The sequence below is a fragment of the Chiloscyllium plagiosum genome, chromosome 31 (genome assembly GCF_004010195.1).
Source record: "Chiloscyllium plagiosum isolate BGI_BamShark_2017 chromosome 31, ASM401019v2, whole genome shotgun sequence".
Lineage (NCBI taxonomy): Eukaryota > Metazoa > Chordata > Chondrichthyes > Orectolobiformes > Hemiscylliidae > Chiloscyllium > Chiloscyllium plagiosum.
This window is the reverse complement of record NC_057740.1, coordinates 2,856,284-2,872,548: the sequence shown is the minus strand read 5'-3', so window position 1 is coordinate 2,872,548 and position 16,265 is coordinate 2,856,284. Positions and strand designations below refer to the sequence as shown.

The following is a 16,265-nucleotide window of genomic DNA, read 5'->3' as shown; positions in this document are numbered from 1 at the left end:
TATAAAATTCTGACAGGGTTGGGCAGACATTGATTTATTCGTTCACTCACAGGACGCGAGCGTTGCCGGATGGGCCAGCATTTATTGGCCATCGTTAGCTGCCGAGGAGAAAGTGAGGACTGCAGATGCTGGAGATCAGAGTCGAAGAGTATGGTGCTGGAAAAGCACAGCAGGTCAGGCAGCATCCGAGGAGCAGGAGAGTCAATGTTTCAAGCATAAGCTCTTCATCAGCAAAACTCTCCTGCTCCTTGGATGCTGCCCGACTGGCTGTGCTTTTCCGGCACCACACTCTTCGACAGCTTTAGCTGCCCTCAAACAGATGATAGTGAGCTGCTTTCTTGAACCACTATAATCTATTTGGTATTCATAAACCCACAATGTCACTAGGGAAGGAGCTGCAGGAGTCTGACCCAGTGACTTTCTGAATGAACTTAGAATGCCAACAAAGTGGAAGCAGGTCATTTGGCCCATCGAGTCCACACCGACCCTGTGAAGAGGATCCCAGCCAGACCCCACTCCCTACCCAATCCCTGTAATCCTGCATTCCCCATGGTTAATCCACCGAGCAGTCACATCGCTGGTCACTACAGGGCAAATTAGCATGGCCAATCTACCCTAACCCGCACAGCCCTCGGCACTTGTATGAACTGGCACTCCCAACAAACTGGCAAAAATTACATACATCAAACACCAGACGTTTACTACTTTATGGTGATCTCCAAGCAGTCAATTGAGGGTGCGAGTGAGAAGGCTCTCTGCCAGTAAGCTTTATTTAAGGCAGTTACATTATTATTTGTAGCATAGATCACTCAAACAAAGTATAACAGTGATGTGTATACCCTTGACACTACTTTTCTATGATTTAGTGTGTTTTTCTGTTGATTACGTGGATCTCTTGACCAACCACACAGTTCTGGTCCCATAGGTGCCAGCCAATGCTGGAGATAGATTTCTAGAAATGAAAATAGCAAGGGGGATAGGAGAGGGGTGTTGAGATAGAGGATCAGCCATGATAAAGTTGAATGGTGCATTGGGCACACTGGACTGAACGACCTTCTGCAGTTCCTATTTTGCACATTTCATACTTTTTGGAATCATCGAATCCTTACTGTGTGGAAGCAGACCTTTCGTCCATCGAGTCATCACTGACCCTCCAAATAACATCCCACCCAGATCCACCCCTTTACCATATCTCTGAAATCCTGCATTCTCCACGGCCAACCCACCCGAACCTGCACATCCCTGGGCACCACGGGCAATTTCGCACGGCCAACCCACCCGAACCTGCACATCCCTAGGCACTACGGGGACAATTTAGCACGGCCAATCCACCCCAACGTGCACATTCCTGAGCACTACGGGACAATTTAGCACGGCCAATCCACCCTAACCTGCACATCCCTGGGCACCACGGGCAATTTCGCACGGCCAATCCACCCTAACCTGCACATTCCTGATCACTACGGGACAATTTAGCACGGCCAATCCACCCTAACCTGCACAATCCCTGGGCACCACGGGCAATTTAGCACGGCCTATCCACCCCAACGTGCACATTCCTGAGCACTACGGGACAATTTAGCACGGCCAATCCACCCTAACCTGCACAATCCCTGGGCACTACGGGACAATTTAGACGCGGCCAATCCGCCCGAACCTGCACATCTTTTGACTGTGGGAGGAAACCGGAGCACCCGGAGGAAACCCACACAGACAGGGAAAGAATGTGCAGACTCCACACATTATTTCCCTGTCGGTGGAATCAAAACAGGGTTCCTGGTGCTGTGAGTCTGTGCTAACCACTGAACCACCATGCTGCCCTTCTGATGATTGCGGTTTCCCATTATCCAGATATACACAAGCCCACAAGTGTTAAAAATAGACAGAAAAGGGCACTTGTGATGTTCCTGTCTCTGCCCCACATGAGTTTAGCCACTCAAAGGTTCTTTCTGTGTTGTGGCAGAACCAGCCGGCACGCTGAGGTCATTTGCAATTGCTGAGAGTGCACAGAAAATAAAACCCAGAGAAGCACGGCACTAACCTGCAGTTCGCACCAAGCAACCTCAACCCAGGTCTCAGTATCCAAACCCTTGTACACGGTCTTAAAGGCTCCACGCCCGAGTTCAATGTCAAATTTCAGGAAGCGGCCTCCCGGAGAGGTGGCGACCGCCTTCATCTCGGCCTCCTCCTCATTCTCCTTCTCCGTCCTCTCGCGGGCCACCTCCCTGGGACCCTCTGGGGCAGGCCCTCGGGGTGTTGCCAGCTCACTCCGGCCCTCGGGGGTGCTTGGGCAGGCATGGCCATCGGGCTGTCGGCCTCCCACCGGCTCTCGATCGACCAGCTCCACACTCCTGCGCACGAAGCGGTGGTTCTCGGCGTCCCGGTCCAGTCGCGCCGGGAGGCCCGGGGGACTGCCATCGCCAGCCCTCTCCATCTTGCCAGAGGCAGGGGTTGAACCAGAGCCAGAGCCAGAGTCAGCGGGTGCCTGCCCAGAGCTGCTGGGCACCCCTCCCGGTTTGCTGGAATCCTCCGGACCGGAGGGCTCTCCTGGGTCCGTTGCCATCACTCCAAAGTAACAAAATAAGAGAGTTTCAGGGATTGCAAAAGAAAGAGAGACACCTCCTTCTCCCCTGTTGGCGTCACAATCGGACAACCTCCGAAGCAGTTCCTTTAATTTAAGATATGGCAGCCGAATGGTTCCTTGGCACCTTCGACACCGGCATCTTGACCGACGTTCAGACACGGTTTGCCCTTCAGAGTAATAAAAGCGCAGCCTCCTTCTTCAGATTTCAAACAGGTGACGGGCAGTCACAGGACACCACATTCTCTGTTAATGATAAAAGGAAAGAGCATTAGGGAGGCAGATGGAAAGACAGCAGCTAAGAGCACCTGGCCCAGCTCTTCCATAAGACATAGGAGCAGAAATTAAGCAATTCAGCCCATCAAGGCCACTCCGTCTTTCAATCACAGCTGATACATTTCTCAAACCCATTCTCCCTGTAACCCTTGATCTCTTTGATACTGAAGAATCTATCTCCACTTCTGTGGCGATGAATTCCATCGATTCCCCACTCTCTGGCTGAAGTAGTTTCTCTTTATCTCCACTCTAAAAATCCTCTTCCTTTTACTCTGACACTATACCTCGGGTCCTAGTCTCTCTTACTAATGGAAACATCTTCCCAACATCTACACTGTCCAAGCCATTCAATATTCTCTAAGTTTCAATGAGATCCCCACCCCCCACCTCATCCTTCTAAACTCCATCGAGCATAAACCCAGAGTCGTCAAATGTTCCTCATATGTTAAGCTTTTTACTCCTGGGACCATGCTCGTGAACCTCCACTGAACACGCTCCAAGGCCAGTACATCTTTCCTAAGTTATGGAGTCCAAACTGCTCACAATACTCCAAATGTGGTCTGACCACAACCTTATAGAGCCTCAGAAGTACATTCCTGCTCTTATATTCAAGTCCCCTCAAAATAAATGCCATCACTATATTTGCCTAGCTACTGACTCAACCCGCAAGTTTACCTTGAGAAAATCCAGACCAGAACTCCAAGTCTCTCTGCACTTCAGACTTCTGAATTTTCTCCCCATTTAGAAAATAACCTATGCCTCTATTCTTCCTACCAAAGTGCATGACCTCACACTTTCCCACACTGTACTCCTTCTGTCACTTTTTTGGCCACTCTCCCAACCTGTCCAAATCCTTCTGCAGCCTCCCCGCCTCCTCAATGCTACCTGCCCTCTACCTATCTTTGTAGGTCCATCAGGCAGGCAGCAAAATAAACTGAAAACTGCTCAGCTCAAACATAAGAAATAGGAGCAGGAGAAGGCAATCTGGCCTCTGGAGCCTGCTCCGTCATTCAATAAGGTCATGGCTGATCGCTTCATGGACTCAGCTCCACTTACTGGCCCACTCACGATAACCCTTAATTCCTTTACTGCTCAAAACGTTATCTTTGCCTTAAAAACATTCAATGAGGCAGTCTCAACTGCTTCATTGGGTCGGGAATTCCACAGATTCACAACCCTTTGGATGAACAAGCTCCTCCTCAACTCAATCTGAAATCTGCTCCCCCTTATTTTGAGGCTCTGGCCCTTGGTTCTAGTTTCACACTCCAGTGGAAATAACTTGCCCTGCTTCTATCTTAGCTATTCCCTTCATGATTTTATGTTTCTTTAAGTTCCTCCCTCATTCTTCTAGATTCCAATGAGTATAGTTCCAGTCTACTCCATCTCTCCTCTTAAGCCAACCCTCTCAACACTGGAATCAACTATGTGAACCTTCTCTGCACCTCCTCCAAGGCCAGAACATCCTTTCTCAAGTAAGGAGACCAGAACTGTCCACAGTACTGCAGGCGTGGTCTCACCAGCACCTCTGCAGCTGTCGCATAACCCCACTCTTTTTGAACTAGCAATGAAGGACAATATTTTTCATAGAATCCCTGCAGTGTGGAAACAGGCCATTCCACCCGAAAACTCCACATCAACTCTCCGAAGAGCATCCCACCCAGATTCACGCCTCTATCCCTATAACCTTGCATATCCCATAGCTAATCCACCAAACGCGCACACGATGGGCAATTTAGCACAGTCAATCCATCTAACCTGCACATCTTTGGACTGTGGGAGGAAACCAGAGCACCCAGAGGAAACCCATACAGACTCGGGGAAAATTTGCAAACTCCATCACAGACAGTCGCCAGAGGCTGGAATTGAACCCAGGTCCCTAGCACTTTACAGGCAGCAGTGCTAACCACTGAGCCACCATGCAGACACTTGCCTTTTTAATTACCTGCTGCACCTGAAAAACAACTTTTTGTGATTAGTGTACAAGGATAGCGAAGAGGATGGACTAACGCAGTGGCCCTTCACTGTCAACCACCTGGCTTGGCGGGAAAGTCAATTCAAGGGACACATACAGAAGGCCTTTGGTCCCTCTAACTTGCTCTGCAATTTGATAAGATGATGGCTGATTGGACTGTGTACTTGATTCCACTTTCCGGCCCATCCCCTCTTGCATTCCCATTGTTAGTCATGTACCTCACTACCTCTGTCTTAATAAGCCAATGAGGAGGGTCCTTCACTCTCAGGATCCTCCCGAGTAGGTTGAGAGAAGGATTTCCTAAGGTTTTGCCAACTTCTGTCAGCCTGCCAGCCCCATGCTATCTCTCTGCCTCAGATATAATTTTCACTCTCTTTTCCAAGTATATATTTTCTAAACGAGCGCTCAGTTATTTTGGCCCATCCTCTGGAGGCGTGCTGGCTCACAGGTCGGGGCGTAGCAGGTGGCTGGTGCAGAGCAACAGGTGCAGGCAAGTACTCCACCACACATACCACATTACGTGAATCACAACTAGCAAGGTGCAACCAATGATTAGGGAGGCAAAGGGAATGTTGTCATTTATTGCAAAAGGCACAGAGTATAAAAGTAGGAACTGCTGCTGCAAATACACAGGGCCTTTTGGACCACATGGGAGGACTGCATACAGTTTTGCTCACTTTACTTTGAGGATATACAGGTATCTTGGCTAGATTATTCATGCAGAGACTCAGCTAATGTTGTGGGGACATGGGTTCGAATTCTGCCATGGAGGAGTTTGAATTCAATTTTTAAAAAATGAAATTAAGAATACACTGATGACCATGTCAATTGTTGGAAAACCCATCTGATTCACTCATGTCCTTCAGGGAAGGAAATCTGCCATCCTCACCTGGTCTGGCCTGCATGTGACTTCAGATCTACAGCAATGTGGCTGACTCTCAATTGCCCTCTGTAATGGCCAAGCAAGCCCCACAGTTGTACCAATTGTTACAAAGTCTCTGAGTGCAACATTGAACGGACAATAAATACCAGCCAGCCAGCGACACTCATCCCACAAGTGAATTATACAGAAACAGTTCCTTGGATGAAGGGGTTGTCGTAACGGGGAAGCGTTGATCAGGTTAGGCATTTAGAAGAAGCAGATATGATCACATTGAAACAGGTCAGGGGTGATTGGGGTTGGGTGAGCGCTTCAGCTTCCCATACCCAGTATTGGGCAGCACGGTTTAAAAATAAGAGCTCTTAAGACAGCGATTTGGAAAAATTCATTTGTCAAAAGGCCTCGAATCCTCTCCCCACAAAGATCAGTACAGGCAGGGCCAGGGAAAAGTTTTTAAGGCTCAGGTAGTTAGATTCTTGAGTGGCAAGGCAGTCAAACAAGTTTGGTGAGGGAACAACTGGATCAGCCACAATCACATCAAATGACATAGCAGGCTCAAGGGGCCGAATTGCCTACAGCTTTTTTTTTCATTTTTCCATGGGATGTGGGTGCTGCTGGCTTTTCTTTTTGCACAGCCTCAGTGGACTCTGGAACTGAGCATCTTGCTAGACCCTTTTTTGCAGTCAGTTAAGAGTCAACCACATCACCGTGGGCTTAGAATTGCACGTAGGCCAGACCAGGCAAGGATGGTAGATCGCCACTCGAAGGTCAGAGGTGAACCCAATGGGTTTCTTGCATTGCACTCTACAGGACCCTTGGCAAGAATACAAACTCAAGGAAAAGCTAAACGCAGACTGCTTGAGAGGAGATTGCTGATTGGTTGATAAATGGACTCTGATTAGTAGAGGCATTGCCATGGAGAATGCTGAATTAACACCAATAAAACCCATTCTTGGCCCTCCAGGACTGATCAAGAATTATTGCCTAAACCAGAGAGCCCAAGGCTGGACAGATCTCAACCTCAAATGGAGAATAGCACAGCGGACTCCGGCAATAAAGGCAACAAGCTTCTAACCAAGGTGATGTTCCAGGGAAGGGTCATGATTCACTCCTGAATCCACACCCCTGAATCCAGCAGGTATTTTTTTTTAAATCCTCCCTTTCATATTCCCACATTCAAAGTTACAACAGCAGCCTTCATCCACAGTCACATTTAGTTTCAGTCCCTCAAATAAAACAAAACGAAACAAAAATGTCTTTCCAGTTTAAAATCCATTTCATGCATTCGATTAGATTAGATTCCCTACAGTGTGGAAACAGGCCATGCAGCCCAACAAATCCACACCGACCCTGCGAAGAGTAACCCACCCAGACCCATTTCCCTCTGACTAATGCACCTATCGCTACGGGCAATTTAGCATGACCAATTCACCTAACCTGCACATCTTTGGACTGTGGGAGAAAACTGGAGCACCTGGAAGAAACCCACGCAGACACTGGGAGAATGTGCAAACTCCACAGACAGTCGCCCAAGGCTGGAATCGAACATGAGACCCTAGTGCTGTGAGGCATCAGTGCTAACCAACGTGCCGCATTATGTTAGATAAATTCCTGTTATCTTAACCATATTTTAATAATCTGAGACAGTAATGGGAGAAGCGAGACAAGAAGATACAGCCTGTTTGCAAAGCACTAAATTAATGCATTCACAAGAGAGAGCTAATTTCTAAATGACTTGACTCCAGACAGGGAATCTAATTGGATTGCACAACTAGCAGTTTCAGTCCTGATACATCAGACAGCTCTATATCGAGGAGGAAGTGGCAGTGGCAGGAACCACTTCCTTTTACTCAGTCCAACTATGGAGGAGGCCATTCAGCCCATCGAATCCACACCAGTCCTAAACTTGCCTTCTCTCTGTCTGCCGCTCTCACACAATCACAGCTCTCCCTGCTCTCATTTCATTTCCCAGACCTTTTCAAACAAGTACTTCCTTTTCCAAGTATTCAAGTTTCTACGTCAATGGGCACTTCAACGGCCACTCCCCCGTCAGCAACAGGTTCAATGCTATCAGCCCTGTTGATACTAAACAAGATACTGTAGCTGGACAAAGTCAAACTTTAAGTCAAGAAAGTGATGTAGTGGCGGAATTACACCAAGGGTGGTAGATGCTTGGAATTCACAAATACCAGTGAATCCTGGATCAGTTAATTTTAAATCTGAGAGGAATAAAATTGTGTTTAGCAAAGATATTAATGGGTATGGGCCAAAGGCTTGTCTATGGAATTAGGCCACAGTCCAGCCACAATCCCAACGAATGGTGGAACAGGTTCAAGGGGCCTGTTCCTAAGTTCATATGTCACTGGATGTGACCCATGTTGTTGGGATATGGGTTTCAATCCCACCACAGCAGCGACCGGAATTTAAGTTTGCTCTGGTAGCACCTTTTTTGGTCATCCAATTTTGATGGGCTGAATGGCCTCTTCCGTACTGAATTATCCCATTAAAGATGATACCATCGCTCACCTCCCAAATGAAAGGCTTTCCCCTGGAGTCTGTCTGGCCTATTTTGCACAGCAACCAACCCAGTGCTGGCAGTTCCACCCCAAAAATCCAACACATTGTATACACAGTACAGCAAGTGCGCGTGCGCGGAGGAAACTGGAATCTCTATCTCTCCCTTCAGACAGCTGGTGCTTGGGAACAGCTCCAGTCGTGGAGACAGTCCATGGTCACGTTCTGTGAACCACAAAGCTAGCATGCATGTAGAGCAGGCAATTAGGCAGATAAATGGAATGCTGCTGTGCATTGTGAGGCGGAAGTAATGAGTTCATCCAGCAGAGACTGGCAGATTTCTCTATTGAAGATGCTGAGCGAAAGGTGTCGAGATCATTGAGACGCAATCTTATCGAACGGAGTATTGAGTTTGAGGGGCCGAATGGCCGCCTCCTACGCCGTCACACACAGGAATAGCCATCTATGTCCATCACAGCAAGGGCAAAGATATGGGCTGATGAAAGACACCTGACCTCAGCAGGAGGCCACGACCCTGGTCGGAGGTGGTGATGAATCAAGAGAGAGGAGGGGAGAGGGGAATGAGTGGCAAAAGGTGGGTTGGGTGAGGAGTCAAAAGAGGGGAAAGAACAGGCAAAATCTGATGGATAGACAGAACAAACGACACTGAAGTGAGGAGGAGCATCACATCCCCACCAGAGAGGAGACAAGAGAGCACTGCTCCAAAACTCTCACAACCAACTCAATTCCCTCACTCGCCAAGTGGGGCACACAAACCCTAAACTACAAACCCCTGGGGCATCAGTGAGCAAACTGCCCTGACATAAAGCCGGTCACTGTCACCAGAAGTCTCCCAAGCACCTGCATCTGCATTCCTCTCGGCAACTGGCCTCTCTTCAGGGCAATGCAAGACTCCCAGACTCACTTTTCACTCCAGGAGAAAGTGACGTCTGCAGATGCTGGAGATCAGAGCTGGAAATGTGTTGCTGGAAAAGCGCAGCAGGTCAGGCAGCATCCAGGGAACAGGAGAATCGACGTTTCGGGCACAAGCCCTTCCTGAAGAAGGGCTTATGCCCGAAACGTCGATTCTCCTGTTCCTGGATGCTGCCTGACCTGCTGCGCTTTTCCAGCAACACATTTCCAGCTCACTCTTCACTCCAGATGGCCAAGGAAGTGCTGAGCCAAGTCCTTGTTTTTTTTTTAAAAATATGACTAGCGTTTCAGCAAGAAGGAAGCACAAAGCAGCTAAATCATGACGCAGGTCTCAAACAATCAGTCCTTTTGCAGCCTACACAGTGCTTCAGATGGACAAGCAGGAGGCTGGAAGATCACAGCAAGGCAGAAAGCATCAGAAGGTGGAGAAGTCAACATTTTGGGTATAACCTTTCTTCAGGACTGAGGGGTGGAGGTAAGGGGAGCTGCAGATAAAGGGGGTGTTGTGGGGGAGAAGGATGAATGGTGAGGTAGTGATAGGTAGAGGATATGATCTGGTTGGTCAATGGGAGGAATTAATCTGGTCAGTTGCTGGAAGGATCAGTCAGAGGAATGGAAGGGGGGAGCTGTAAAAGGAGCCGGGGGATGGGAAGTGAAGGTTATTTGAAATTGAAGAACTCAATGTTGAGTCCTCCAGGCCGTAGGCTGCGCAGGCAGAAGATGAGGTGCTGTTCCTCCAATTTGCAGTCTGTTTCGTGTGGCAACGGAGGAGACAGAGGATAGTTGTGTCGGAAACGTGATGGGAAAGGGAATTAAACGGGCAGGCACAGCTGAGACACTCGGTGAAACCTGCCCTGAGATTACATTTGGTCTCACCAATGTAGAGAAGATCACACTGGGAGCACCGGATGCAGTAAATTTGGTTGGAGGAGATGCAGGGAAATCTCTGTCTCACCTGGAAGGACTGCTTGGGACCCTGGATGGAGGTGAGATAGAGGTGTGCCAGCAGGTTTTGCAGCTCCCCCTCCCCCACCCCCAGTCCTGAAGGGTTACACCTGAAATGTTGACTTCTCCACCTCCTAATGCTGCCTGACTTGCTGTGTTCTTCCAGCTTCCTGCTCGTCTACCTTGGATTCCAGCATTTGCAGTTTTTGTTTTGGTCTCTAACTTATCCAGCACTTTAGGGCCATTGAAATCACTCTGGCCTCTGAAGCAAACACCCCCTGCAGCACTGCATGACCGTGCCTGGGGATCCGAGCATTGAAGCAAGACAGAGTAGGGGTAGAAGCTCGGAACTCTCCCAGCTGGAGGGCTCTCCTGCTTTCTCAAAGCACGGGTGGATGAACAGGTCAGAGCGACCACCTCAAGCTGAAATAACAGAGTCAGCCTGGCTCCGGGAGGACCAAAGAGCTGGGCAACGGTGTCTTCCAATGCGGGGAAAATGGTTAGCACTGCTGCCTCACAGCAGCAGGAATCCAGGCTCGATTCCATCCTTGGGCGACTGTCTGTGGAGAAGATTGCACGTTCTTTCCTGTGTCTGTGTTGGTTTCCTCCCACAGTCCAAACCTGTGCAGGTTGGGTGGACTGGTCATGTTAAATTGCTCTATAGTGTTCAGGGATGTGCAGACAAGGTGGTTTGGCCATGGGAAATGCAGGGTTACAGGGGTAGGGTGAGTGGGATGCTCTTCAGTGGGTCAGTGCAGACTTGATGGGCCGAACAGCTTCCACCTGCACTGTAAGGATTCTATGATCACTGTCACCACGGACTCCCTTGGTGAGTTTGAAAGCAGTCACAATCTCTTCCGTAAAACAGCACTGGAACTGTGCAGTGAGATACGCTCCCCCTGAAGGGACATTACCAGCAGTCAGTACTGCACACTCTAATGGGGGAGATACAAACAGCTGAATGGCACTTGTCCAGAGGCCAGCATGGCCCACCCTGGTCTCGGGACGAGTCAGTGAAGAGAATGTACAGAGTGCTTGGGAAAAGACTGGGGAATGCATCTAAACTGAGGAGGACCAAGATATGAAGTCAAAACAGCCTCCACTTGGTGCTGTAAGACACTATGATTCTATGCAATTGCACTCAACATATCACACAAGTCCCAAAAGCAGGGGCAGATTGGAGGAGGAGAGGTGCCAAAAGGAACACTCATTGGCTGGACTAAGGCTCGATTCCACAGCTACCTCCGGAATGGCATGACCTCCGGAATGGCAAGAGGCGGGTAAAAGAGAGGCAGGGCAGGACAAAACTATGATGCCCGATCCAGTCAATTAGCCAGCAGGCACCTAGCATCTCCGAGCTACAGCCACAATAATGGGCGCTTGAGGAATGCACCTGCACCCCCTTCCCAGCCTTGGCTGAGAGAAATGAGTCATGGCTTTGCAGCATGGAGGAAAAGAGAGGTTGGGATTAGGGAACGGCAAACACTATCAGAAAAATAAAGACATCACCCTCACACAAAAACAGAAGGTTACCACAATATAAGAACTGGCCATGGGACCTTCAAAGAACTTGCACACCCCAAACCATTTCACACGGGCATTAGAAAGTTGTGACTGTGTGTTAATGGGGGGGTGCATGATGCAGAGCTGGGGCTTCCGTCTTATCCACAGTGACTTTTCCTCAAACCAAAGTACAACCGATTGTATCCAGCAGATGACCAGCTTCCACAATCCATCACCAACTCCACGCACCTCCCCCTCCACACACACACACGAGGATATCTTATTTCCATTCCTTCCTGATCTGTCCAGATATGTCATGTGGTAGCTACAAGCTACCATGTTGTACCTTAAGTAAAACTGAAAACAGAGGAGAGAGACCGCTCCCCCGCGCCCCCCCCCCCCCCCGCCAAAAGTCTTTGTTATACACGACACAATCCAAAGTTTCTGAAACAAGGAGACACCCTGGTTAGCACCATCACACCTGTTGTAATCCAAAGCTCCTTGCGCCCACCATTTGGTTTGCAGAACTTTGCCACTTGGGGCACCCAAACATTTAATCACAAGCAATTTGGCAAGGAAAGCAGGAACTGCCAAGCAGTAAAAAGGCTGAAAATAGACAGAGGTGAAGGAGGGGGAGGCAATGCAGATTTTACTGTATCATGTAACACCCACCTCAACTACCCTTGCAGAGGCAGTCCATGTCCAAGCAGTGTCCATCGCGAGGGATACAAGCTGCAGCACGCTCAATCATTCACAGGTTTCACCAAGTCCCAGCACTACATCACAGCTGCTTGTGATCTAGAAAGCCACAGGAGGAAGTGGAGGTGGGGGGGGGGAAGGGAATTTTAAAAGACTGACAAAGCAGAGACTGTGTGTCATCTACTTTCAGAAGGGACGGGCAGGTGGGGCTCCGAACAGTAAAGTTCGAGGACCAGATCTCAGGCCAGGTGCCTGACATGAGCAGCCCCATCCCAAAACCTGAATTGCCATATGCACTCAATGCCTGCAGGTGCATACCTACCCTCGATAGATAGCAAAGCCCATTCAGCAAACAAAATCCCAGATCCTGACACGTCGCTGAGTTTTACACACACACAACCCACACCCGTGGCTTTTTAGTGTCAGAAACTCAAGCAGAGGCACACTGTACTTGCAAACTACCATCAGCCCGAAAACAAAACTCCACCTCCACAGCCAAGACGCAACTTTCCAAATAACAAGAAAACAAAAGACACACCGGCCAAGCAAAGAGGAGAAGCGTAACTGGTCAGCCGCCAAGTCAATTTTTTCCAGTCATTTTCAACCAACATAACAGGTACACAAACACAACGTCAAGGTAAACCTCCACACCACAGAACATCCATATGAATCTCCAACACTAAACTTAGGCAAATAAAATATCGGACATTGAGTCATAGAGTCATATAGTATGGAAACTGACTCTTCAGTCCAACCAGTCATAGAGCTGTGCTGTACAGCACAATAACAGTCCCTTCGGTCCAACTCATCCATGCTGACCAGATATCCTAAATTAATCTAGTCCCAATTGTCAGTCTATGCCCACCACATTCCCAAAATAAATTAGTGCCACCTGTCTGCGCTTTGCCTGTATCCCTCCAAACGTTTCCTACTCATGTACTTACCCAAATATCTTTCAAACGTTGCAAATGTACCTGCATCCACCACTTTCTCTGGCAGTTCATTCCACACTGCTTAAAAAAGTTATCCTTCTTATCCATTTTAAAACTTTCACCTCAACTTAAAAATACACCCCCCCACCCCCAAGTTTTGAACTTCCCTGCCCTAAAGACCCTTATCTATTCCCCTCGTGATTTTATAAACGTCAATAAGGTCACCCCTCAACCTCCTGCACGCCAGTGAAAAAAGTTCCAGTCTATTTTTATGACGCAAATCTTCTATTCCCAGCAACACTGAACTCAAACCAAAAACATTCTTCTGCATTCAAAATTCGCAATATTATCCACAAACGTACATTAGCTTAATGAACAGCTGAGAGAAATGTACATTCACACTGCATATCACTCCCTCCAATACATTTGTACCCTTATATACAAAACATTTCTCAGTTAAATGTAAACTTATACTCACACATTTGCAACACATATTGTAATGATCCACAAGGTTCCAAGAAAACAGAAAATATAAAACATTAAAAGAGCAAGGTTCACAGCCAATGCAACAAAACACATGCAGCAAAATCCCCAATACTAACAAAAATCATGATTGGATCTTTTTTTTTAAATCAGAGACTTGGAATTTTTTTTGTTCTTATTCCTCTTTCGTTTTACTTACTAAATAAGAGAAGGCACACACACAGTGAAGGAGAGGTCGCAAAACAGCCCAGGATCCACAGTCACAATCCATCCTTGGCAGGCGGGGAGTTTGTTTTAAGCAGAGGGGCACAATGATGAATGGGGGTGCAGAAATTTGTAGGGCGTTATAAAAAAAACAAAATTAACAAAAGGCCTATTCTCAGAGCTTTTGCTGTCCTGCAACTTTCTCCAAGGACTTAAAATAAAAAATAAGCAGCTTTCCTTCAGTTGCAAAACGTGGGGGTGGGAATCACAGAACAAAATTATCTTAAGGACTGTTTACTCCCTCTCTCCCATTGGAGCTTTATCCTTCATTTGTTCTGGGAGGATCCTTTTATTGAAAAATTCTCTCAGGGGAAAAAGGGTTGGAAAAAGAAATAAGACAGGGGTGGGAAAGAAAGATGTCACACACGCACAACAAAATTTAAGAACGTGTACTCCTTCTCCTTACTCCTCAAAGTTCTTTCCTTCACTTGTCCCAGAAGCTTCTTTAAGATGTCTAAACAGTGGAAAGAAAGGCTCTTTAAAAAAGCAAAAAATAAAGAACTTAAGAAAATTAACTCCTTCTACCTCCTTGGAGATTTTGCTTTCATTTGTCCCAGAAGATTTCTAACTAAAGGGCTGAAAAAAAGGAGAGAGTGAAGAGTGAAGCAGGAAAGAGGTGAAAATCTCAATAAAAGATAGCTTTTTCAGTAAAAAGTGGAACAACAGATAAGTAAGGACACTGATGAAAACAAATATAGAAGAATTTAAAGGAGGAAGAAGCTTTACTCTGTCTACCTCTTCCACAGAGCCTTTTTCCTCCAGTTCTCCGAGAAGATTTTGAAAAGAAAAGGGAGGGCAAAAAATTACTTTTTAAAAAAAAAAGAGTATAAGGATGCAAATCACAATAAAATGAAAGAATTCAACACAACTGACACCCTCCTCCTCAGAGCTTTTACCTTCATGTCTTCTGGAAAGTTTAATGACAATAGAGGGGAGATCAAGACGCTGTTTAAAAAGAACTGACGAAAAGAAATGGAAGATTTAGTCGCTCTTCATCAGGGATCTCGAGCTTCATGAGTTTTTTGGTGGGGTTGGGGCTTGAAGGGCGTAAACAGAGCAGGGTGGTGGTGGTGGTGGTGGGGGGAAAAAGAGACTTAGGTAACAAGAAAAGAGAGGGGAGAGATAAATTAAAATATTAATGGAGATAGATTGAGAATAATTTAAAAGGAGGAAGGGAGAGAAACTGGAAAGGGGTGGGTCAGAGATCCCTCTGCTTCCTGGTAAAGACAAAACACCCTCATAACTGAATAAAACAAATAAAAAGAGAGAGGGGATTAAAGATAAAGATTAATTAAGGTTCGATATTGCCTTCCAAAAGATAAAAGGGAGGAAAGGCAGCTCCTACAACAACAACACCAAGGGCCTTCGACACAGGGACCCTCACTCAACCCCAATGGGGGGGGGGGAAACTATCAAGAAGCGTCGAAATAAAAGAGGTGCTTTTTTCACTATTTCAACCCCCCGCCCCCTCACTTTCTGTTTCTTTTTTTTTTGTTTTCTTTCTCTTTTATTATTTGAAGCGGTTGGAGGGGTGACACAGGACTCCTCTTCTCCTCTCCTCCGCCCGCCGTCTGCGCGCTCGAGCCGAAACAGCCACGCGCGCCTGCGCAGCCACGGCGGTCAACGCCGACGGGAGGCGCTGCGACTGCGCACACCCGGCGGTCGCGTCGGAGGCGGGCCTCGGCGCTTGCGCGTTTATCGCGGGTGCGCCGGGCGACGAGGCGGACGTCGGCCGGTTGGCGGCGGCGGCGGCGGCGGCGTGACACGCCTGCGCGGGTGCCGGCGTGACCCGCCGACTGGGGGAAGTAAGTCCGCCTGCGCGCTGCCGGCTGCTTTTTCGAATGGGTCGAGAGCGCGGCGGGCGATGAATTCAGAGCGCCTGCGCCGTCCCGGCAGCAGACACGAATGAACCTAGGGCGCTTGCGCCCCGCCGTCGGCCGGCTCAAATCGACGTAGTACGCCTGCGCGCTGCCTTTTCAACGGGTTTGCGAGGAGTCGAGAGCGCCTGCGCGCGTTTGAATGCACCCGACAGGCATCACTGAATCTGAAGTACCAACATCCTTCGTTCCCCTCTCCCTCCCACAACCAAAGAGTAAATGCTGCCCCCTCCAAACTTTACTTCAGCTCTAATGGAGATTGGAAACGTTTGTTTGATTCCTCTCTGTGGCTGCTGCCTGACCCACTGTGACCTCCCGCGTTCGGTGAGGATGGGAACTACAATTCCCGGCAGGCTGCGCGCGCCGCGTCCAATCGGCGGGCGGCCAGCGCGCAGCCGCACGCCCG

The 16,265-nt window shown here is 48.3% G+C and overlaps 1 protein-coding gene across 4 annotated transcripts in view; it reads right to left on the bottom strand.

The window, feature by feature from the left end:
* LOC122565149 (serine/threonine-protein kinase WNK3-like) overlaps positions 1-15,629 on the bottom strand; it is a 44,643-nt gene extending 29,014 nt beyond the window's left edge. The window contains exons 1-3 of one of the 4 annotated variants that reach the window (XM_043720828.1): positions 14,879-15,628; positions 13,918-14,436; positions 2,042-2,827 (exon numbers count right to left, since the gene is read on the bottom strand). In XM_043720828.1, the coding sequence (XP_043576763.1) occupies positions 2,042-2,563 (522 nt within the window). In that variant the 5' untranslated portion in view covers positions 2,564-2,827; positions 13,918-14,436; positions 14,879-15,628. Of the gene's footprint in view, positions 1-2,041; positions 2,828-12,276; positions 12,402-13,917 lie in introns of those variants that run through there. The other 3 variants (XM_043720827.1, XM_043720830.1, XM_043720829.1) reach the window with 3 other exon arrangements.
* Between the last annotated feature and the right edge of the window lie 636 nt (positions 15,630-16,265).